Here is a 25,390-nt window from a genome sequence, read left to right on the forward strand (position 1 = left end):
TTATTTACATTCTGCTTCATTGAGAGTGCTGCTATCTGCATCCTTTATAGAGGATCGTGGATTTCACTTTAAGAAATTGCTGAAGTCTGGTATCTTCCCATGGGTGTGAATTAGTGAGGATTTCTGTTTTTTAAAAGGATGTCTATTGCTGGGGAACAAACCACTCCAAAACATAGTGGTTTACAACAACAATAGTCGTTTATTTTGCTCACACTTCTCCACCCTGGGCAGGACTTGGCAGAAGCAGCTAATCTCTGCTCCACCTGGTATCACCTGGGGTGGCGTGTCAGTGACTGGTGGATCAACTTTCAACATGGCGCACTCAGATGGATGGCAAGTTGTTGCAGGCTACACTCCTCTCCACAGACTGCTTGGTCCTCCTCAAAACATGATGGCTAGGTTCTTAAAACAAGCATCCTGAGAAAACAAGATGGAAGTTTATGGAATTACTATGACCAGGCCTCAAAAGTCCCATAGCATCCTTTTCACCTCACTTGTTAGTGGAGGCCCATACTGGTTCAAGTAGAGGGACATAGACTCCGCCTCCTGATGGGGGAATGGCAAGGTTCTAGCAGACCATGTGGGATGGGAAATATTGTTGTGGCCATCTTTGGAAAATACAGTCTGCCATATACATGAATTCAGACATGCTGTCTTCATTTATGGTTCATTCCACTAGGAGAGAACTTTGAGACCATGCAGGGCTAATATGGAATAAATAAAATTGAAGGCAAGGAGTGGAAATAAAAAGTTGAGTATTGAATATAAGGTTTATTGGGCATTGAAAATAATCTTTAATTCCCAACAGTCATAAATGCAGAGTCGTCCCCCCCCCCCCCAAAAAACCTCTATTTGTTACTCAAAGAGATCGCATATCTTCATGAGATCTGAAACTCTCTCAAATCTTTTCCATCTTCCAGAAAACCATCCTGGGTTCTCCAGGGTGTTTACAAAAGAACAATAAAAGATTCATTTCTTTAGCACATTGTAATGAAAACCATCCCCAAGTACTTAGTCTAACTGTTCTGTTTACCACGGGGGTTTCAAATGCCATTAGGACTGTTATATTTTTGTTGGTCTGGAGTCATGGGAATAGAAAAGGTTTTTTTTTAACCAAGGGTTAAAACTAGGATAGCATTGGTCCAAGCACACCATCTCAATGTTTTGTTAAAGTGCCTGTTGTTAATGTTGTGGGAGCCTATGTAAGTCAGGGAAATGTTGGGGGGGGCAGGTGGATGTCACGAATCCTGGATGATAAAGCAGCCTGGTGTGAACAGAAGCATCTGCTCCTGGTTAAAGTTCTTTAGACTTAGGTTCTTTTCCCTAATTCATTTACTGTGGTGCTGAGATTTGAGTTCCATGAAGACTCTAAAACTGGTATTCCAGAACATTCTCAAGAATCTTAATAGCCCTTGGGGTTCTTCGCCCCAGGCTTGTAATTCAGGAGTCACTGGTGTTACCAAAGTATAAAATTGGGGTTGTCCACCTCAGCGGCTTCAGGATTCTGGATTCTAGCTGAGTTTTTCTTTTCTATTCTTTTTTTTTTTTTTTGGTAGGAAATGCATTGCCTTGTCTTAGGTAATGCCTTTGTGAAAGGAGGCCCAGAGGAATGCCAGTTATGAGGCATTTTTTACCTTGATAAGAAGTACTGATATTAACACATTGTTTGTTGCTGCGTATCTTCTCTTTCCTAAGGGGAAGATTGACTAGGTTTGTTAAGAGATGGACTGGAAACCTAGCGAGTGCAAATAATTTTATTTTGACAGGATTGCTTTCTTGAGTTGTACCCCTGGACCTGCAACCCTGTAATTTCTGTAGGCCTCCTCAGTTTTCTCTGCTGTTAAAATGATACAAGTAGCAAACGAAGTGCAGATTTTCAAAATCTCAGACAAGTATATTTGCAAAACATTATTGGCCCCAGGTGGATATTTCCCAAAATGGTAAACTCATAGAAGTTTACACTTAGAAGTAACCTGAGATTCTGCAAATTTAATTTCTTACCTATTCATTCCTTTAATAAATGTTTATCAAGTACTTATTAGGTACCAGGAGCTGTTTTAGATGCTGGGACATAGCGGAGCACAAAATAGACAGTGTTTCTGCCCTCACGGAACTATCATTCAACTGGGAAAGACAGACAATAAGTTAGTAAAAAAGATATGTTGCAATAAGTGATATGATGAAAATTAAAAAGATATGCTGAAGTGTCACCAGGTGACCATCTTTAGACTGGGATTTCAGGGAAGGCCATAAATGGGAAGAGGAGACCCTGGTAACAAGGAGAAACCAACCATGGGGAGATTGAGTGGAACGGCATCCCAAACAGAGGAAGCTGCAAGTGCTGAGGCCCCGGATGGGAATGAACTTTGAATGGTCAAAAAGCAAAGGCTTATGATGATGGAGGGGAGCGACAGGGGGTGGGCCAGGGCACCCCAAGGGGAATGACAAGATAGCTGGCTAGGGGTGGATGGTGGGACTGCAGGTCAGCAGAGGGTTGGCTAGTGGTCTGGACGTGTAATGAGCCATTAATAATGGACGGTTCACTCACTTTTGTGTCTTTCCACAATGCCAGAATTTACTGCGGTGAATTCAAAGGATCTTGTCACAAGCAACTGAGGTCCAGGAACAGTGGCAACAACCTGGCGTTCCTTTATAGAGACTCAATCAAACATCACACATTCAATCATATGAGTATCATAAGAACATATTAATTAACACCAAGCACAGCATTCAATATGCAGAGGGTTATGAGCCCAAGTCCACAAAATCCTTGGCACGATCCAGCAATTGGAACAGGAAATCGGTCCAGCCAAAAGGGACAGTGAGAGGCATGGGAACCAGCAAGGCAACCAGGAGCATGTCGTCCTCTCTCCGGGATGACTTGCTGGTGTCAGTGTTCCATCGTCTCTTCCTTTTATGCTGCTTCCTTATCTTATCCAGGTCTGCATTCTGTCTGGTTATCTATAGGTGTATCTGTGGTTTTTGTGGTTTTGCTTTAGGCGTTCCGTAGGTGTTCCTTTTAAGGCGTTGTCAGTTACACCTATAATTCCGTTTGCTTGTGCCAGGTCCCTAGCTTGAGTTCTTCCATTTTGTGTGCTCTCCAGAAGATGGAAGACCTTGAGCCTTCCATGTTGGGACCCTGAGTGGATCGGATGGATTTGACATTTGTGGGAAGGGCCAGGCAGAGACAGCCCAGGATGTAACAGCAGGAGAGAAATTGAAGAAGCCATCAGGTACTGGACCGGGAACGACGAGAAGAGCAGTCACCTGCATCTTTTTTAAAGCAGCTTTCTGGGTCTTCACTGCTGGTCCTGTTTAGTTAAGTGACCCTCTGTCTCGGTTTACTTGGAGAGTTCTAGCTCTTGCCTGTCGTCACAGCCTAATTTTTAATAGTCCTTGTTTGGACGATAGGTGACCAGTTTTTTTAACATATCAGAGCCCCGTGGTGTATCACCTTTTAGTCAGCAGGCTGCTGTCTCTACTTAGGTCTCCCCTCTCCCCCTCACATCCTTTCCCATGGCAAGTGTAGGCTCTGTGACCTCTCCCACGAGCTCTGCAGTGACTCCCAGGCCCCCAACTACTCTCTTTGCCTCCTGACTGCTGACTTCCGTGACCCGCCCCCTCAATCCATACCACATCCTGTGGACAGATAAATTTTCCTTGGGATCGGCCTGATTACGTCACTGCTGCTCAGAAACAGTAATGGCATCTCATTGCCTACAGAATAAAAAGTCCGAACTCTAAAGATTCAGCACTCTTCAAGATCCGGCCCTGGTATTTCACAGGGTAGTTTAGAGTCTAGGATACACTATGGCAAATACAGTGCTGAGCAGTATAACAGGTAGGAATATGGTCTCTGGCACCAGACTGTCTAGGTTGAATTCTACCTGCCATTTACTAGCTGTGTGACCTTGGACAAGTTGTGTAGCCTCTCTGTGCCTCAGTTTTCTCATCTATGACATGGAGATAAAAAAGAATTCTTACTGTTATTATAAGGATTAAATGAGTTAATCCATGTCAAGCCGTTAAAACAGTGTTTGGCACATAGTAGGCTCTCAGGAGATGAAGCTATTGCGATTATGGAGTTTTGGTGCACGCACACTGGACGTTTGCTTTTCTCTGCGTAATTTATGATGCTTTCTTACCTCTGTGCCTTCACTAGCCTTGTTCCCTCTGGGAATCTTTCCCCCAAGCCATTTCTGTGTCCCCAGATTCCACCTGGGGAAGGTTACTTTACCAGCCATGGATTTTGGCAGCGACAAAACTACCAAACTGTGAAGTCCAGCACACATTCTTTGACTTTCCCATGAGACTATGATGAAAGTCTCCTTAAATGCTTTGGTAATATAATGTTTTGAGATTCGATTGACCCCCTTCCTTTGTGGGTGTGCACAGGCGTTGGTGCAAGCCTGGGGGGTCTCGCAGCCTTGGCGGGAGATGAAAGATTCTCCTGCCAGTTCTTGTGCCTCAGTGCTCCCACCTGGATGATGGCAGCTCTCATGGGCCAAGGTCTTTGCTTTTGCTCCAGGATCCTGGTCTGAGCACAGACAACCACATACGTGCTCAGTTCTGCTGATGGGCATACATTGAAGGAGATTAGGGATTTGCACAGCCAGTGAAAATCTGCCGGAGGTGACACCGTCTGCTCCAGTGTGGTGACTCTTTCCATTATGCCATTCCTGATCTGTTACATCTGTGATGGCACACTGCTCTGTGTAGTGAGATGGTTGGGGGTTGGACATTGATTCCAGAAAGTATTCTTAAAAAGCAATCTTCAGTGGTACCTCAATAAAGATGGGGGGGAAAAAGTCTTGAGCAGACCTCATGGAGATATGTAGACACCCTGTGTGAAGGAGAAGAATGCTGTGTCTTTGCAGGCAAAAGAACTTAGAGCTATGAACCACTTGGACCAAAATATATCAACATTGTTGTGATAGATATGAATTTATTTGCTCAGTTTGGTTTGGCTTAAATATCAGTTGCCTTATATAACACTTATATTCTCTTCTTCATTTTGGTACGTATGAGTACTGAACAAATTTCAGATTTTATTTCACATCAGATGATGTCTCTACATGATAGATATTTAAATTTTTATTTTGTCTGCCCTGAAATTCCTTTTCTTCTGAGAGCTGCTTTGTTCTCACAATTCAGCTGTGTGATTTCCGTAGGAGCCAGCCTGCCCCTAGCCAGAGCTGATTGGCCCAGAAGTGGACACCTGATCTGAGCTGAACCACTCAGAGCCCTTCCCTGCAATCTTTTGCTTGTGCATAACCAGGAAGTTTAGACATTCTATCTCCAGTAGGTAAGCTGTAAGCAGAAAAATTCAGAAATTGGCAATGGCCACATTTTCTGCCACATGGAGAAAATTGGCCCTAGATAAGAAAGAGGAATGATGCCAACAAATAAAGAAAAGTAGGGGCAAGATTTGGAAAAAGTTTCCTCACGGTGCTGGAGGTGCTGGTTCTCCGGCTCTGGCCCTACCCTGCTGGGCACTTGCTCTTTCAGACACCATTGGGTTGTTCCTTACAGATAGGCCTTTCCTTGTTCACTTCTCTTTTGGGTCTCTGATTTAGACTTTTGACATCAGGTTGGGATCTTCTCATGGGTTGGTTTTCAGAGGCACTAAGAGCTAGGTGAAGATTTTTGAGGGATGGGAGCGTAATAGCACTTCCTCTCAGGTCTAGTGATTTCTGACTCCCATGCACTCTATTTTCAATGAATTGTGAAATGATAAGCACAATCTAAGTGAAAGAACTGAGTTAATTAACAGAGATATTGAGGGCCAGCAAAATTCCTTTTGTCAGAATTTTTTTTGCCTGCTCTGAACAGAGACACCAAAGGGTGATCCATTCTCTGCTCCCACCAGACACTGGAACCCATCTCTTCCTTTTGTTTTTAAGAATGTTTACAGTTTTCTAAGTTCTTTCATCATTTCCCTAGCTTCCCGCCAAATCACCACCAACAGCAGAGGAGAATGAAGGAGTACTTCTTCTCCCCAGCCCCAACCCCACCAGGGACTTAAGGCAAGCAGTGGTCCCTCAAACTGAGCATAGACAGTGTGAGAAGGATGGAACATGGTAACTCTTTAGAGTTGCTCAGTTACCTCTTGAGTTAGACAAACACTTATTAAATCCAGGAGGTCAGGGTTGGTACCTGTTTGGCTCATTATGGTTCCCCTAGCACCTAGTGCCCAGCACATAGTAGATATTGAGTAAATAGTTGTGGAATGAATGAATGGATATTATTATCCCCATTTATAGATGAGGAAACTGAGGTTTAGATAAATCAACCAAGTTGACCAGTAACATAGCTAGTGAGTGACAGGGCTGGGTCCAAAGCTTTAGGTCTCAGATTCCTTGTCTAGGGCTCATTCTAAGACCTGTCAGTCATTAAAAGAGAAAACCACGACACCAGAAGTTCTGCTTGATCTTTCCTTTTGGTCCCATAATACCAGCAGTGCTCAGTAAATGTTTCAATTCGTGAAGCCAAGTGTTAACACGTTGGAACTAAAGGCAGCTTCAGACTTGAGCTAAAACCCGGGTTATTTTTGAACCTCCTTTTTCAGAAAGTTGTACAAGAGTTGAGGTGACGAAAGATGAGAAGGGTTATGTGTGTATGATAAAATATTCACCGTGAAGACTCATGTGTAACCGTGCAACCCAGAACAGTGTTTTTGCGCCTGTTCTTAATATATAGCACATGCCTCTGTTTGTAGGTTCCCTGTGTATTTCATGGATCCCCTAAGACTTTAAAATGTCAGCTGTCATGGAAAGGTGACCCATGAGTTATGAGGGAGGGTCAGAGTGGGCAGTGGTCTGGTCTAGGATATATTTGGGATGTATGTGTGTGTGAGTCTTGATCTTTACCCTATGTTATATGCCTCTGAAATCATTGTTGGAAATGCTGTTTCTGTTACTTTGTATTTTATATGATTTATTATATTCCATAGCAGCGGTTATCCAGTAGAACTTTCTGTGATGATGGAAATGTTCTCTGTCCTCACTCTCCAATACTGTGCTCACCAGCCGCATGTGGCTATGGAACACTTAAAATGTGGCTAGTGCGACTGAGGAATTAAAGTTTTAACTTTATTTTATTTGCATTAATTTAAATTTAAATAGCCACACTTGGCTAGTGGCTACCATATTGGACAGCACAGCTCTATATTTTGAAAAAGTCAGTTTGTTTCTGATTTCCAGCATTAATTAGCTTATTAGTTACAGGCATTTCATTAAGTTCATCGTGAAGTTAGAAACAGCAGTAACTTGCAGAAATTAAATGTACCAGTTAAAGATTTATCTTCCCTCACCTGAAAACATGGCGGGAAAATTGCCTTTACGTGGGCAACAGTGACCGCTGTCAACCTTCTTGCTACACTCCAGTTTCTCCTCGGGACCTTGAATCAATACCAGATTAAGTCCTAGTGGTCTTGTTCCTTTTGGGGCACATGCTCTCTCACTGCCTTTGGGAGCTCTTAGCCATCTCTTCATTTCACACCGAGTCGGGTTTAGATTTGGAGAGCTCCATCAGCCCGCCCTGGGCTGTCTTATTCCCCTCACTCCCTTTACCTATTTTCCTCCTATACTAGAGTCCTCTGGAGAAACAGAACTGATAGCATTATCTATCTATCTATCTATCTATCTATCTATCTATCTATCTATCTATCTACCTATCTATCTATGTATCTATCTAGCTGAGAGAGACTGAGATTGAGACTGATTTATTTTCAGGAATTGACTCGTGCAATTGTGGGAGCTGGCAAGTGCAAAATCTTCAGGGCCGCCTGGCAGGTTAGAAGTTCAGGTGAGAGTGATATTGCAAGTCTTGAGTCTAAAGGTTGAAAACTCAGGCTGTTGTTGTCTGGAAGCAGAATTCCTTCTTCAGAAAACCTCAGTCTGTGCTCTCGAGGCCTTCAACTGATGGGGTGAAGCCCGCCCACATTATGGAGAGTGATCTGCTCTACTTATAAGTCAGCAGACTGTAGATGATAATCACATCTAAAAAATATCTTTACAGCAACATCTAGACTAGTGTTAAGCAAACAACTAGTCACCATAGTTTAGGCAAATTGACGCATAAAATTAAGCATAAGACCTTCTTCATTAGATTCAGACAAAATGGTCTTAGACTGTCTCTGACCCTTCACCTATGCCATCTAATATGGCCCGTGGATGCTCAGTTCCTATTGACTGGTCAGCAGGAACCTTTTCTGCTCCTTTTTCTATGTTACCCATAGCTTTCATTTTTACTAAATTCAGCCCACGTCCCATTTATCCCTAACTGTTTTCACCCTACCTCATATAATACTCTGAAACACAAATACGCACGCTACACAAAGTGTATATTTGCGCTTATCATTAGCAGCATGGTATTCATTTTGAAAGGAGAGTAACCGACAATATGTCCTAGATTTTTTGGGATATTCCAATGTCATGTTATTTTTGATAAAAGTGATTCTTTAAATATGTAACCAAAGATGATATAATTTTTTACAATATGTTGAGACTTTGTATAGAAATAAATATAGAAAAAAGAAATCTTTTTCACATGCTGATCCCTGATTTTAGGTTTGGGAAAATATAGTTACCGTGCAATTTGTTCTTACTCATTATAGAGCAGTTGAATGAAGTCTTGGATCAGTTGCAAATGATCTTATTTAATTTTGGTGCCTAAACCAGCGATTGTTACTCGTTTAAGTGTTCAGGGTGGCATGGTTCCTAAATGCAGCAGAAGTAAGAAGAGAGTGGTGAGGGTGTGTTTCGGTTTAAACCAGTGTCCAGCTGGGCTTCTTGGCCCAGGCCGGATTGTGGAAAGTGGAAAGAGTGCTTAGATTCAGGAGACCGAGAGTCACATCCGGGCTTTGCCCGTGATTAGCCCTGTGAAATTTGACCGGTCATGGAACGGTCTCAGAGCCCGTTTCCTCTTCTGTGAGGGATTATTTTGAAGCCTAAGATAATGCATGTTAGACTTCTGTGTAGAAGAGTTGTACAATGTGAACAGTTCTTGTTTTAACTAATCACAGTTGTTAGAGAAATTTTATGGGCATGCCCGTGACAGGCTGTGGGGAATTCCTTAACCAAGATGGCCTGAGTATTCGTGATTTGATCTTCCATGTTGGTTTGACTCCGTGCCCGTGAAGACCTGGCGTAGCTTGAAGTAATGGTGGTGTCCGGCAACAGACGATGAGCTCCTAAAGTAAAGTGATCTTGGACGTAGGGAGAATGAAGGAGGGGTTCCAGAAACATTGGGGGATGAATCTGGCAGGAGGTGGTGAGTTGATACACAGGAATAGAGAAAAGGAAGAGGTAAGAAAGACCCCTTGACTCCAGTTTGAGAGACAAGGTCCATGGTGGACCCATGAGCTGTGATCATTGGTAGTACAGGTCTGAACCCCAGAGGAAAGTCAGGGCTGGGGAGTCCAAATTTTGGAATAATTAACATATGACTAGTGGCTAAACCCGGGTGAGTGGAGGTCATCACAGGGAGTGTAGAGTGAAGAGAGCTAGTCGCCAAGGATGAACCCTGATGGACTCCATCTAGTACCTGCCATTATGATGTGCATTAGGCTTGCTCAGTGAAGGTTATGAATGGACAAATGAATACATGAGTGAATGAGAAACAAACAGGGTTCAGTTTGAGAAACATAGTCAAATGACTTCACGAAAAAGAGAAAAGAAAGTGCCTATGCGTTCTAGAATAAGGTAGAAAACCAGAAGTGTCAAGGCCCCTAGAGTCTAGCCAAACATTGATCTTTATAAAATCTAAATGCGGTTCTTCTGGTTAAAAAGGACTACTCACCCTTTCTGGTAAATGATTTGGCAGCCTGTACCAAGCCTTTGAAAAGTTAATATCCCTTGACCCATTAACTCCACTTCCAGGAATGCACCCGGAGGAAGTAAGCAGAGCTGCAGACAAAGATTTATACACAAAGATCTTCCAGATTCCTGAGACATGACCTTCTTTGGACGGCTTGGGGTTGGGATTGGGGGGGATCTCTGCTGTTTAACTTTGGCATCTTTTTAAAAGTTTTGATACCATGCAGCACTATGGTGCAATACAAAAGTTTCATTAATGTTTAAGAGAAAAGATGAGCATTCAAAGAAATCTTGTGCTTTGCCCTCAGACCCCCACTCTCTTCTGCCTTGGGGTTACTGTAGCACAAATGTTGGGGATATGCTGGCCTGCAACGTGAAGTCCCAGCCTGGTTGGCATGATATCCAGTGACATCTGTGATATGGCCCTTGTCATTTCCAGTCCAACCTCATTTCTGGGTACTCCTGGCTTCTCAGGTCGTGTTTCAGAAATATTTCTAGAAGTTTCCTCAACACATGAGGCTATTGCAACACCATCTAGCCTTTGCCAGTGTTTATGCTTCCTTCTCTTTACCTGCATTGCCCTTCTCCCTTTCTTTCACCCATCTGGTGAATTCTTATTCATCCTTCAAAGCTTCTTGCAGCTTTGGTCCCCAAATAGATTTTGTCTAGCCACTGTATTTTGAAAAAAGAAATTGAATTTGAATGTTTAAGGTGAAGCATACACACTCCAGTTCTGCCACACTCCTCACCTCTCCCTGTTGTATCACAGCAGTCCATTCATTACAGCCCTGACCTTCTGTGAGGAACTTTTTTCAGACTCCCCTTCAAGCAGAAATAATCACTTGCATTTCTGTACCTTTACATCTATTACTGCGTTTACCACCCTCTATGAGACAGTTTTGGAATATTTACATTTTTCAACTATAAAAGTAATATGCATGCTTATTAGATAAATTTTTAAAAATTGCCCACAAACGGAAATATTGTATAGCCATCATATTACTGTGTCCATGAATTTTAGAATCTTGATTTTTTTATGTGACATTATAATTGAAGCATTATTGTGCCGTGTTAGTGTAATTATTTTTAAAGTCTGTTTACAGTAAGAGAGTCGGGACTTCTATTTTTTATCCCTAGCACCTAAAGGCAATGTTGCTCAGTGTGGGGACTTAATGAATGTTTGTTGAATTTTGGAGCTGAAAAATTAATCCGTCTCCATCCCTACCTTCAAGGAGCTCATTCTGGGAGAGGGGACATGTGTGTTCACTCATTATTTAGTGTATTCATTCATTCATTCATTCAGCAGATACTTACCGAGCACCTGCTATGTGTCGGACATCATTCCAGCACTGGGGACACAGCAGTGCACAAACTCCTGCCCTCTGGAATGTATATTCCAGGACAGTGATTCTCAAACTTTAGGATGCGTTGGAATCACCTGGAGGGCTTGCTGAAACATAAATCTCTGAGTTTCTGATTCAGTGGGACCTGAGAATCTGCATTTCTGACAAGTTCCCAGGTGGTGCTGATGCTGCTCATGTGGGCCTACGTTTTGAGAACCCCTGGCCTAGAGGATGGGTTTGCAGTACAGCAGGACAAAGGACTGTGGTTGTCCAGTTTGTTGTGGGAGAAGGACACATGTCTGATTTATGTCAACGCCTCTCTGATTCCTCAAGTCCCAGTGAGGAAGGAGAGGGCCGGGGTGATGCCCTGTGTCCAGAGTCCCCGCTTCCTCACTCTGGATGACTCTCAGCCATCTCTGCAGGACCGCAGAGGCCTGGGGCGGATAAGGAGAGAGGGCAGAGCAATAACAGTGGCCACGAGTACCTTCTCTGTGCTCTGTCCTTCGGCACCCCTGCCATACATAATGTCTAATCTTCAGAGCACTGCCAAGGGAAATATGATTTCCCCCACTTTATCAATGAGAAAACAAGCACAGAAAGCTCATGTAGCACATTCTGGTTCCCCAAGCCAGTGAGTCGGACAGCTGGGCCTCCAAACCAGGCCTATCTGCCTTCAAACCCCGTGACTCAAGTTGAGACTGGCCTATGGTTGAGCCCTCATGGGACCAGTTTTAAAAATGCTTCAGCTCACAGCTGCTTCCTCTGTGGTGAGGAGCTGGTGGCAGGGGCCCGTGCAAGGCTGGGGCCTCGGGTCACCCATTTCTCAAGCACTGAGCAGATGGAGAGACTCGGACTTGGCGTTTATTAGGGAGAGAGCCAGACTGGGATGCAGGGGGCTGGAGAGCTGAAACAACGGTCTGCACTTTGGGGGGAAATAGCTAATTGTCCTGCGTGGAGGAGCTACACCTGGAAATTATTTTCTCAGATGTAGAAATTTGTGCAAGTTTAGTTTATGTTGACTGCAGGCTTAGTGTGTTGAGAATTTGCATAACGTGTTCAAGCTAAGTGAAAAGCCAGTCTTCCCAAGCCCTTCTGCAGATGCGCAGGCTGCAGCCTCCTTTCGCGGACAGCCAAGACTAGAGAGAAGCCATCTCACCTGTCTGCAGCGGGAGCTTGAGAAGTGGGTACCACACTGGCCCGGTGCCCAGGCGCTGGCGCAGTTTAGAAGGCTGCCGTCTGTTGCAGTTGTCCACATCTGTCAATCACCTGGATTACTTTAGCTCCACATAAAAGGGCCTTCAAAGACCTGTGCTTAGCATAATGTCTTCACCTTCTATCGAGGGTTTAGAATATAGAAATGGTGTAAGAAGAAGGTCTCTTCATTTTCTATAAAATTTTGCTCCATATCTCTGTAAGAGTTAGACAACAAATTTCTCTGTTCCTTACTAGCAAATTACGCTTCTCTTTTATTGACCAGGTGTGTTTCCTTATTTCATGTGAGGGCTGTAAAATCCATTGCATTTCTCTTTTTGCCTATGTTGCCAGGAAGCTCAGAGCCAAGTTTTGTATGCAGTAACTCCCTTAACCTAAAGTTCTTTGGTATAATCATCTCCCCACTCTTTTCTTTTAAAATTTTTTCTACCTGTGTCTTTTTTTATAAGCTTTTATTGGCCCTGTGCCAGTAATTTCTAAAAGTAGGAGGATATCGCAGACAGAGTGAAAAATAAATTTTTGGAATGGAAAAGATGACCTTAAGTTTTTTGTTTTTTTAATTTTGAAGAGTGAATTGGGCCAACCGTGGGCATGTGTGTAGACACATGCATGTCCAAGAACATGTATGTACTTGATGCCTTGAGATATATCCATTTGGTCTTGTGGTTGAGACAATGAACTTGGCCTGGGCCAGACCTGGCTTTGAACCCTGGCTTCTCACTGCTTGCTTTATGACTTTAAAGTCTCTGGGCCTCAGTGTCCTCACCTGAAATGGAGATAGTGATCCCATGCAGGATCATTGAAGGACTAAACAAACAATTTATGTAAAATGCCTAATGTAGTGCCTGGCACATAGTAGGTCTGCAATAGAAGATAATTACTACTATTATTATGTCTAGCACAGGATGGACTATATAGAAAGACTGGACTGCATATTTGCAACTGCTCTCGATTGTTTTCTAGAATGTGCAGGGTTGAACTAAAATGACCTTCTGCTTAAAGTTAGGGTGGTTCCTCCAAGGAGGGCTGCCAAGTCTTGCTTCTCCCTTAGGGAGAGTAGCTCCATGCTGGCATGTCTTCCTAATTCTTACATGACAGAGGATGACCACTGCAGAGGCCTCATTTTCTGAGGTCATTTGCTGAGGGGTTGATGACTAAGACTTTAACAGCTCTGAGGTCTCCACTTCCCGATTTATTTGTAAAGCGCCTTGAGTATCCTTGCCCAGAGCCTCCTAAAGCCCATCTTCTAGTTTGGGCGGCTCTTGCATCATTTTATTAGTCTATTACTTTCAATTTTTCTTTCACCTGTGACTATTAAATTCAGTTGCCTGGGGGTCTTTTATAGGGAGGGGAGAGCTAAAGCGCCACAGTCCTCAGTGTGGCCGTTAGTCTCCCATCTTGCAGGCCCAGGAAGTGAGACGGAAGTTCCGAGTTAGGTAGGCTGGATGATGTGCACCATGGTCTGGAGAGTCACGGGTCTGCCGGAGCAATGCCTGTGGGCAGGGCGAGCTCTTCCGGCTCCTTTGGCTTCACCTGGGACGGAGAGCACCACGGGCAGGTGTCCATCAGATCCCGCTCTGGCGGCGTGTGTGGCATCAGCTTTCGCACAGCAGTGGTTTTCTCCACCTCTGCCCTTCTCTGCCAAAGCAATTATTTAAAAGAGGAAGCTCTTTGGGTCATAAAATGTCATCTGGTAGCTAGTATATGGTTATATAGGCATACTGTTTCATACAGTAGCCTGATTGGCAGGAAGTAGGTGATTCATCAGAAAAAATAAACTCTTACCAAGATGAACTTCCTCTTTCAAATGCTTTGTTCCAGCTCATCTTTTTAGAACCCTTTTTCAGCCTCTCAGAAAAAACCAACTAATAGAGATTAAAGCAGTGTTTCAATGAGAGGTAATGCCAGCTCTTCATAGCCAAATGCTTTATTTTTTCATAGTTGAAAACAATAAGCCCAACGCTGTCTGTCCCCAGTCTGCCCAAGGTTAGGGTGTGGCCACTGCATTGAGGACATGGAGCCTCTGATAGATTTCATGTTCAAACTGAAATATCCTCAAAGGCCTCCAAGGAGGCATTTTGGATGTTGCGTGTGTCCCCCGCCCCCACCCCATTTTGAAAGAACGTCCCATTCACTTGGTTCCCTTCGTTTTGTTTGCCTCACAGATCCAGGAGGCTGCGAGTCGGGGCCTGAAATTCGTCGGTGTCATACCTCAGCACCGTGGCCCCGTGAACTCTGCAGGCAGCAGTCCCCCGGGGGAAGCCAGAGATGCGAAAAAGGAGCCGGGCGGGTGTGGGGAGAAGGAGAGCCCGGGGGCTGTGGACGTGTGCAGTGCTCCAGGACGGATGGATGGAAGCGCAGAGCCCAGCCAGGGCTCAGGAGAGGAGGCGCCTGGCGCCCGGCAACCCAGCTTGCCCTCGGCAGAGGGGGATGGTGCTGGATTGTCACCATGCGGGGTGAGCCAGGCTCTGGATGGACAGGATGGTGACCCTTTGGAAGTGCATGAAGAGCCACTCTCGGGAAGTAAGTATGTCGGTGCTGCTGGGACCTTTGACCTGCTTAAAGAGAGGCTAACAGCTTTTCAGTAATCCCCACAGCATTTTAGGAAAAGAAATGGAATTGCAGTGTCGAGACAGTAGTTTATCAAACTGGAGAAACTTCATCAAGCAGTCTTTCTGGGCCTTCTGACTGCTTACTTACTGAAGCTTTGACTTCGGGCAGCAGAACCACATGAAACTGACCTCCAGGTGCTTCAAAATGTCACGTTTGAAGTAGAATCTAGAACTCAAGTCATTTCATCCCCCGCTGCTCCCGCACTGCCCTTGAACGACCCTGTTCTCACACCGGAAGCGTTAACGTGCTGGGCACCATTGCAGAATGTACACGCCGCTCTTGGTCTGCTTATTTTGAATGTCTGCCTAAAGAAAGAAATCAAGAAAGCCAGTTGAGGACAAATCATGCAGGAGACTGGTGATTCAGATGCCTGGGCTGTAAACAACCAGATTTCAGGGCATTTATATAGTTGACAGATCAGCACCGTGGAGAGAACACTCTGCCAAGGAGAGGCCACCAGTCTGGAAATCCTCTTAATCACGTTGTAATGGCCATTAGAGCCTGTGCTTTAGGTTGGATTTCAAATAACACAACCAGGATGATAATAGCTGACATTTGTTAGCACTTCCTGCATAGTGGGCCCTGTGCCAATAAGCATTTTATACGACTGATCTCTTCCTTCTCCCTATAGCCCTCGGATGTGGGTGAGCCCTGGCATTGCCCATTTTACAGTGGAGTTGACTGAGATTTAGAGGGTACTGTTGAAATTGGTAGATTCAGCAGGTGACCCCAGGTGGGCTTAACCGTTATCCCTTTAATTACACCTCTCTACCTGGTCTGTCCCGTGTAAAACCCTATAACAAGATTTACTGAGGCCCTCAGTTGACAGGGAGTGTAGTTTCTCTTCATTTCCCATAATTCCCTTTCCTCTTCTTTCTCCGGGAAATCTAGCATCCAGCCGTTTCCCAAGAGCAGGGCGCTAGATGAGCTCGAGGCCTCCTCTGGCCTTTGGAAGGTGCATAAATAACAAGACTGACAGGAGGAGACCCCCAGGCCTTAGGAGACCTTTCTCTGTAGCCTTTCTGGATCATCTCCTTGATTAATGTGGTTATTATTTATTTATGGTTATTATTTATTATTTATTTATTGAGATTAGCCTCTTATAAATGGTGAGGAACAGTTAAGGCTTTGAGAATAGAAAAGAAGGTGAAATCATTTCTTTTATTATGTCACTTCTTCCTGAAAAGAAAATTGTGGGATGGTTCATTCTGGGACTTATTCGCAAAGTTGATTTAGAGGGAGAGACTGGCACACCCCAGTGCTGGGATATATTAAGACTGTTGTCTAATCAAGGCCTGGATCCTTCTTGAATGTGTACTGAAGTAGAGCTCTTCCTTCGTGGGACTTTTCATACTGTTGGAGGTAGACTTCTGCTCCCTCCAGAGTAGCTGAGAGCACATTTAGGCCCTGTGTGTGCCTCCTGGTGAATGTCCAAGGCTTATTCTAGAAAATTCCATCTTCTCATTGCTGTTGAGCTGGATGTGTGCTCAGAATCCTGTGAAGGAAGACGGGCCTCCTTAGAACCCTTCTCTACCACCCAGGGCCGTGGGAGGGTGAGGCTTCAGAAGGGCAGGAGTCATGGAGAGGCGGGTAGCATAGTGGTTAACGCAGACTCAGTTTACATTCCAGGCTACCATCTTCTAGCTGGGCAGTCTTGGGCAAGATACCCTTCTGTGCCTCAGTTTCTTACCCTGTAAAATAAGGATAAAAAGATAGTTTTTTGTTGACAGATTAAGTGAGATGTACATTTAAAACGCCTAGCACTGCTTGACTCAGAAGTGAGAGCTGTTATTACTGGGACGCGGGCTGAGTCGTCCTGACCGTTGACTGCACCTCTGCTTAGGAGCCTGGCTTTGAGAAGGGGGCAGTGAATACTGAGGTTCCCTCGGCAGTTTTCAGATACTTCCCACGTTTCAGAATCCATCTTTCTCCAGGATTCCTTTGCCTCCAAGATCCATTCCTCTTCCTGGGGAATAATGGAGTAATGTGTGTGTTTCTGGAGGCGGTCAACTCCACAGTGGAGGGGAACTTTAGCTGTGGAGGGTGTTGCAGTACCCCCTGCCCAGCTCACTAGGTAGGCAGCTGTCTGTTGTCCACACACAGTGCTTACCTCTCTGCTGAGGAGGTCTCTCTGAAATTTGGGCAGCTGACTGTTATCCTTTATTCCTCTTTTTGTGGAATAACTGAGCCTTTGGATTTTTTCATCAGTTAATACACACACACAGGGCTACCAGTGCACATGCATGGGCTTTCTGGGGATGGACAGACAGCAGTCACCACGGCAGCAGCCCTCTGAGTAAAGCGCTATAAGTTCTTCTCATGTGTCCTCTTGGATTATACCTCACAACAGCTTTAAGACAGAAGATACTCTTATTATGCCCATTTCACAGATAAGGAAAGTCACCTTGCATGCCCTCCTAGAGATAAGTTTTATCTCGTAGCTTGAGCATTCAGTCCCCCTGAAGGCCGAACGTCCAGGGACCCTGTCCTCACTGGTCATGGCCCTCACCCGACCCCAGCTTCCCTCCTAATCTTTTTCCTGGGAAGTCTCCTGTCATTGTTTCCTTCCCTGGGAAGTCCACCGGCATCACCGCCCCACCCCCAGCTTCCCCTCTCTGCTGCTTGCTCAGCTTCCAGCTCGCCTTTCTCTCAGGGCCCCCTAAGGACGGTGAAGTGTTTTTACTCCTCTTTCTGCCAGGTGGGCTTAAATAGGCAATCACAGCAAGACAATTAAAAAAAATCCAGAGGGAGTCTCCCTCCCCTCCTCTTCTCCTCGTTTAATTTATTTCCTTTATAGGAGGCCTCGGGGAGCCTCGGAGTCGAGGCTGCGGCTGCTCAGCTGGGGCTTGCAGCGAATCCTCCATCCGGAAACAGGGCAGTTGCCCCTCCCTGTCCCCTGGGCTCTGGGCCACTCTGCTCCAGGGGTTGTGCCCTCTTTGCCTACGCAGGCCCCTCGGGAGGCCCATCATGTGGTTTTCTTCCAGCTCATTGACTTGTATTTCCTCGTCCCGGGGACTTTCCTGTTGGTTTGGTGTCTGTACTGTGCAGAGATCACCTGAGCTGGGGTGGGGACAGCCCCGTGCTCCCTTCATCATGAGCACACACACAGCCCCAGCAGCTCCGCTCAGAAGAGCGTGCACAGCCCCTTGTGATGCATTTCTGTGGGTGAGGCGCTTGCTTTCTTCATTTGACGTGAACAGGCCAGCACAGGGAAAGGTTAGGAAGGCGGCACAGACGTCCACTGTCACTTCTGTCGTGGCCTCCAACGTTCCCGTCCATCTTGTCCTTCCTTCAGTGTCTCTGTAGCTGCAACCTCAGTCGGAGAATAAGGAGGCCAGAGGGGTTCACACAAATTCAGATTGTTCTCATTGTCACCAGAATAATACTGAAAAGTCTTCCAAGCACTGCCCTTCCTGCTCTGCACCTACTCGGTTAGGATGCTTAGAAATGCCAGCCAGAAGCCAGAGCCCATGATCCCAGCAGTGCTGCCTGGCCGAGGGGCTTTAATTCCCTAGCCTCCTTGGCAGCCAGCTCATGGTCAGGGAGAGAGGAGGTACCCTCCTGAGTCTGGCTTTTCTGATGCGTGGCCCCCTTTCCATTGCTGGGCCAGTATCCTCCCCTCCCTGCACCCCCAGGATGGTTCTACCCTGTGGTTCTGCCCCCTCCCAAATCTGCCACCTGCCATCATCTTTCTGGCCTTCACTCAGTCCATTAACAAACAGCTACTGAGCTCCTACCCGTGGTCATCAGCTTCTGCTTCTGTGTGTTGGTGAAATTAGCCTCTTGTTCGATCTGGGAAACAGCCCAGAGTTTGGGGTTTGAAAGACTCTTGGCTTTGCCGCTTAGCTTGTGATTTCTGGGGGATCCGCTTAAGGCCTCTGGGCACAGAACCGATGCAGCCCCTTCTGTGGAGCTTGGGGGAGTCACGTGAGATGGTGAAGGTGAACAGCCCTGGTAAGTACAGGACACGTGCCTGTGGCTGTCGTCATCCTTACACGTGGACTCTGTGGATTGCTGTGCATGCAGTGGGTCCCACAATTTGCTCTGGCAATCAGGCCTCCCCCAGGCCCAGAGGTGCGAAGCTTCTAGTACCAGAGCCCCATCAAAGCCTGAGGCAGCCTGCTCCCAGATTCAGGAATCTGGACAGGCCCGAGGCCCTCTCTTCCCACCATGGCGCTCATGGCGCTGCCTTCCCAGTGCAAACCATTCATCTTAGCTCACCTGCCCCTGACCTCAGTTGACCTTAGACCCCACTTGGTCCACCTACCAGGCCAAGTCTGACTCCCACTTGTTCCTTTCCACCCAGCTAACTCGCCAGCCTCCTCCTTCTCCCAGTCTAGGCCTTGGAGCCCCACCCTTTAAGCCAGACTCTGAACCCTCCCTTCCCTCCAGCCTGGAGGTCTCCTGGACCACCAGGACCCAACCAGCTCGCCTATTACCTGCAAGTCACGGGCTCTCTGGGCCCTTCCTGCAGGCGGACTGCAGACTGCCATCCCGTGCCTAAGTCCCTGCTGCCTGGCACGGGCCTCACAGCTGGCCATCTGCCTCGTTCCTTCCCATTCCCAAGGGGCAGAGAAGGCCTGAGTGGACCTGGCTGTCAGGCTGACAGCACCCCATGAGCCCCACACCCCTTCTTCCTCCGCTAGCTTCCCGTACTTGTGTGATTTAGGTCAATCCAGCAGACATTCGCAGCACCTACCATATTACAGGGACCTTTCTGGACACAGGGGATCTAAATGGCACAAGGCAATGACCCCCCTGTCAGGGGGAAAGAGAAAGACAACAAGGCAGAAATAGAAATATAAGAAAAGACAGTCCTGATGTTCTTGGGGTGCTCTGCCAGGCCAGTTCTTCAGCTGTTCTCAGAACATTCTTAGAAACAATGCCTTCCCCCTCCTTTGGGACTTTCTGTCCCATGTCTGGAAAAATCTTGCAACTGGGGTCATGGCAGAGTCACAGAGCAGCTGAGAAAATTTAAACAAATGCGGGGCTTCTTTTTGGAATCCCTGGTGCCTGCTCATGTAAGGATGTGTGTTGGAGAATCAGAATATTAAAACATCAAAGGGCATCATTTTGGGTCAGTTTCTCTTGGCTGGTTTCCATGTGAATAGAGAGGATCGTGGCCAGGGAGACAGTGGGGCAGGGAAGTGGACCAAAGGCTTACACATCTGAAATCAGCTTTCTCCCAATATTTTATCACTACTAATGCTTTGGAGGCTCTTGATTCTAACAGTGTTTCCTTTCCTTCCTGAAAAATGTATTTCTGTCTCTGCCTTTGGTCCTCCACCCTGGGGAGGCTCCAGCGGGAAAGGGGGGGGCGCCGTCAGCACTGCAGCATCCACTTCCACCCCAAGCCCAGTGTTCTCGCTTCTCCTTTTGGCCTTCCCCTTTTTCTGTTTCGTTACGCATTTGGGAAAGTTGTGTTTTTGTCTCTCATGGGGAATCCTTCTGCATGATCAAGTGTTGTCATGCACTTTTGGACTTTGGCTGTTTCCAAATTCCCCACTTACTTCTCCCACATAGAGGCTGTGATTTCTTTTTCTTTTTCGTTTGTGTGTGTCTATGCTTGACCATAGCATACCATGGTGACTGGTCCTCTGGCCCACCTTGAGGTCACCTGCGGTCAGCTTTCTTGGCCTCTCCCTGCAGGCGTTCTCTGGAGTGGGAACACGCCCGCAGGCCGGCTGCCCTGGGAATTAATGCCTCAGGCGTGGCCCCCAGTCACTGGGGACAAATGCCCCAGCTTCCTTGCCCCTTGGTAGGACAACCTGCAGTGTGTTCTGTGTGGTGTCTCAGGGGCCCCGATTGCTGTAGACGTAAGCTGATCGTTAATGTCCCTTCCATTGGCTTTCGTCGCTTCCCTATTTTCCATCCCTACTCCCTCACTCTCTTTCCTGGGATCACTTCCCAGAAAAACTACTGGTACCCAAAACTTACAAGGTCTGCTTTTGAGGAAATCCCATTGCTTCTCCTCTTGACTTTAGTAGCTGTGGCTTTTATTTGAACCTCTGGCACCTAGGACTGGAAAAGGTCTGATCACCTCCTGTCTCCCAGCTCCAATCTATAGCTTAGTTCCCCACCATTACAAACCTTTCTCTGCATGACTCCATTCCTAATGTGTGTATTTCAAAGTCACAAAATAGTCGAGTGATTGCCAGCTCTGTACGCCAAGACCTAATTTCTCTTGTGAAAGTGTTTACTGGCTGGAGTCAGGCAAGTGGACTGAGAAAAGTAATTTGGGGTAGGGATGATGAATAGGCCAAAGTCAATTGTTAAAATCCAGGTGGCCACTTGTGAAGATGGGCACCTTCCCTTCCTAGTTGGTTCTATCCAATGGATAGCTTGAAATGACTCCCCTTTTAGCTTCACTGTTGCTGATGACAAAGTCTCGTGGCCCAGCACTGCTCCCCAGAAATCTCTGCTGATATGTGCTCAGATTGGGCTTTGAAAAGCCTTCCTTTGTCCCAGATTACAAAAACTATGTGAGATAATTTTAGATGTTACTTGGATGGGCATATTTGGTGTTAACGTGCCTTATCCTTCCCTCCTGTTTATGGCAAGTGGTAGTTGTTTCCTTTATAATCATGAAGCAAAGTTTCCTTTTTAAATGCATTTATTTAAATAAAGGAAAGTGAATCCATTTTAAGAAGTAATAATTCAGCTAGCATTTGGATACTGCAAAAATTGTGAAATATGGGATACAGCGTCCCAGCGTGTGGGTCTAGGCCGGGTGTCTCCTGCAGGGAGCGTGAATGTGCTTTGTCCTTTGTGCTAATATCAACCATTGTTTATGACCTTTAAAATGTTTCCTTAAAAGAAAAGTGAGGCTTTTCTTATTATCCAAATAGATATTTTTGTAAACCAAAGCATATTCCTGACCAGACTGTGTAACCAAAGCTTTTTAAGCTGGATGAACTCTGATTGCTTGACTAAATGAGTAACACAAAAATAGACCTTCAGACTTAGATTGAAATTCCAAGTATCGGCTCCCCGAGGCCGATAGTGCTCACTCATGGCCGGCAGCACGTATGGCAGGCGTGGGTCAGCTGTTGGGTGGGAGTGAGTATCGATTTTTGAAGAACTGAGCTATAAAGCAAGGAACAGAAAGCTCGGCGCCGTGCTTCCCGCGCCTGCTTGGCTGTTTGAGCGACCTGCCACTCCAGGCAGGAACCCTCATTTACTGGAACATATTTATTTTTACATATCAATGATGTATTTTTGATGTACTTGATTAAGTATTATGTGTTCGGCCCCAGGAAACACCACTGCAGTTTATAAATAGTGAGTTCGGGGGTGTACAAGTTTCCTGGAATTACAGCCGTATTTTTGTTTTTATGTGCCTCTGCACATTTACTTTTTTTTTTGAAAACCAGCTCTCACCCAAATATGTCTGCTTTTCCTTTCAAAACACATCTTTGTATGAATTTCTAGAAATGTCTACTATGTCCTTTTCTCAAACACCTCACTGTACAAATTAATCCCAGATAACAGATATTTATTATGTGCCAGGTTCAAAACCTGAGTCCCCAACTTGAAGCTCAACCTTTGAGGTCCACGTCGCTTTCACGGCGCCCTAACTTAGTATTTGGGGTCGAGTTTTATTATTCGGCAACAGTGAAGCTAACAGAGATTTTACCTTTGGTATCATTTCTTCAGGCTCCTAAGAGATTCCACTAGACGCAATGAGGCAGATTTTTATCACCGGTTGACCTCGTCTCTCCCCTCTCCCTTTACAAATTCCAGCAGAAATGGAGATCTTCGCCCTTTTCAACAAACCGAAGAACCATCAGAAGTGCCGGCAATACTATCCTGTCACCATCCCTCTCCGGGTCTCCAGGAACGGCCAGATGGTGAGCAGTTTGGATGCCAACTGGTTGGAGCACATGAGTGACCACTTCCGGAAAGGAGGCGTGCTGGTGAACGCGGTCTTCTACCTTGGCGTGGTCAACGGTATGGAAGTCACAGCCCTTGGGTAGCCCTTACGAACTCTGCTGCTCACTCTTGTCATCTTAGCCCATCTTCAGAGCCCGCCCCATTCAGAAAGCTCTGCCGCTGATGAACATGTGGCATTTAATTTCTGATTAACACGTCTTGAGGAATTTTCTGTAAAGCCCTCCACCTATGCTTGCTAAACCTCTCTAGGAGTCAGCCAGTATCTTCTAAAATGACAGAGAAGGGGGAGTGATTCCGTTTCATTGATGGTGGCCTCAATCTATGTTACTTTTAAAGATTTTAAAAAGATTATTTCCCCAGGTTTGTTAATTACCCCCCGGGGATCATGCCACTGCAAAGTGCAAATTGTTTGTAGACACTATTACAGTTTGAAATAGCAGTAGCAGCACCTTCGAATTAACAGCAGAGACGTGAACCTAACAGCTTGGTTTCTGTAAACTCCCTCGGGACACACACGGGTCCTGGGTCTCGTGGCACCCAGTACCCCTCCCCAAGAATGGGTTATCTCTGAGAATTTGCTGCATGAAGTGGCACTATAGATGTCAGCTTTTCGAAGGCAGAGAGGAAGTCTGCCCGAAGTGGAGAAGTGTCAAGCAAAAGAAGGCTTTTCGGGTTAACATGGAGGCAGGTTGAGTCACTGGGGTGCATCAAAGCTGGGAGGCAATTTGGGGAGCGGGGCCAGCATGCCAGCATGTGCAGATTCTGAGGGCTGCCAGTCAGCAGGATCCCGAAGGAAGTGAAACATAACACCAAATTCGTTGATCCTAGCAAATCCTAGCAGGGGGCTTCGACCACACCGTGTGGTGGTTGGTGAGCAGTTTGCGCTCCAAGAATAAGCAGAGTCAGGAACAGGATTTGAATTCTACATTATTTGCAATCCTTGAAATGCCAGAAAACATCTTTAGAGGAGATATCAGTCTCAATTCTGAGTGTACGTGCTTTAAATCATCCAAAGTCTTAGAAGGTTGTACGGCGTGAGCTGGACTTAATTTTGGACGTGAGTCACTTGTTACTATCTAAATAGCAATGTCTAATGTTAACGTGTTAATATAATAGCAGCAGGCATTGTATAGTATAGTGGGCCACAGCCATTTGTGGCATGGATGAATGACATAAGAAAGGTGACTGGCTTGTTAAGGCTACATCTTGAGGGCCAGCCCTGGTAGCCTAGTGGTTAAGTTCAGTGCACTCTGCTTCAGCAACCTGGGTTCAGTTCCCAGGCGTGGGCCTGCACCACTCTTTTGTCAGTGGCCATGCTGTGGCAGCAGCTCGCATACAAAAAGCAGAAGGTTGGCAATAGATTTTAGCTCAGGGCAAATCTTCCTTAGCAAAAAAACCAAAAACAAACAAACAAACAAAAACTCAAGCAGCACTGTCCAATAGAACTTTCTGTGATGATGGGAAGGTTCTGTATCTGTCCTGTTCAATATGGTGGCCACCAGCCACATGTGACTTCTGACCACTCGAAATGTGGCTAGTATGACTGAGGAACGGAATTTTTAATTTATTTAATTTTCATTAGTTTAAAATTAAATAACCATCTGTAGCTAATGGCCAGTGTATTAGACAGTGCAATTCTAGAATATACATTTCATTAGTACAACTAATGAGAGTCAATTCCATTCTCTGGACGCAAGGTCAGTAACCTCACTCTGCACAAAGAGGCCTCCCCGGGTGCCTGCAGAGTTCCCTGAAGCCAGGGAGGTCACAGTCTGTTTTGAGATGTGCCGTAAGACACCAGTGGCATCTGCTGGGGCCAGATGGTTACAGCTCTCATTCATTGGCATCAGGGGAGACCACCTCCTGTTTCTTGCAGGGGCACCCCTCACCATCCTGGGTTGTCGCACCATCGGCTCCCTTTATCTCCTCTTGGTGCCTGTAGAGGCTCTTTGTGGCCATGCAGAGTTTTAAATTTCCCCCTTGGAAACCACTGGTTAGTCGTCCTAACATCTTAAAGACGTGCCAAGAGGTGCTGGAGGTAACAACTACACAGGTGGCCACTGGCAATTTTTCCCCCTTAGCAGAATAGGGGTGTCAAAGGGAAGTTTTCTCTTTGGCTCTACTGTCCGAGTGTGTCAGGGGCAAGCTGAGCCCCATGAGAGGTCACCTTGAAAGTTCACAGCACCCTTTATTGTCTCCCTAGCCATTATGGCTTTGGCCACCAAGGCTGAGTTCATCTCCATTCTTCCTGCTTACCCCGTTCTCCGACCTTGAGTCCCAAAAACACAGATAATTTATACAGTTTTTCTTCAGATTTGACTTGAGCATTTGAAACGCTTCTACATCCTCCCCTGGCTTTAGCCGCATTAAATCCAGCCTTCCTGCCTTGAAGACAGAACATGAAATTTCCCCTGGCGAGTGCAGCTGTGAAGCCTTGCCCAGAGCCCGTGACATCTCTACCGCAGGGCTGCCCACGTGGAGAGTGCCACCATACCTGCACGTCTGTCTCGG

At 46.0% G+C, this 25,390-nt stretch overlaps 1 protein-coding gene across 6 annotated transcripts in view; it reads left to right on the plus strand.

The window, feature by feature from the left end:
- Positions 1-25,390, plus strand: part of RFTN1 (raftlin, lipid raft linker 1) — a 198,161-nt gene that overhangs the window by 126,343 nt on the left and 46,428 nt on the right. For 3 of the 6 annotated variants that reach the window (XM_070575980.1, XM_070575981.1, XM_070575982.1), the window contains exons 5-6: positions 14,539-14,896; positions 22,730-22,936. In XM_070575980.1, the coding sequence (XP_070432081.1) occupies positions 14,539-14,896; positions 22,730-22,936 (565 nt within the window). The remainder of the gene's footprint in view (positions 1-14,538; positions 14,897-22,729; positions 22,937-25,390) is intronic. The other 3 variants (XM_070575984.1, XM_070575983.1, XM_070575985.1) reach the window with 1 other exon arrangement.

This window comes from Equus przewalskii, chromosome 15, assembly GCF_037783145.1.
Source record: "Equus przewalskii isolate Varuska chromosome 15, EquPr2, whole genome shotgun sequence".
In the NCBI taxonomy this organism is placed as follows: Eukaryota; Metazoa; Chordata; class Mammalia; order Perissodactyla; family Equidae; genus Equus; species Equus przewalskii.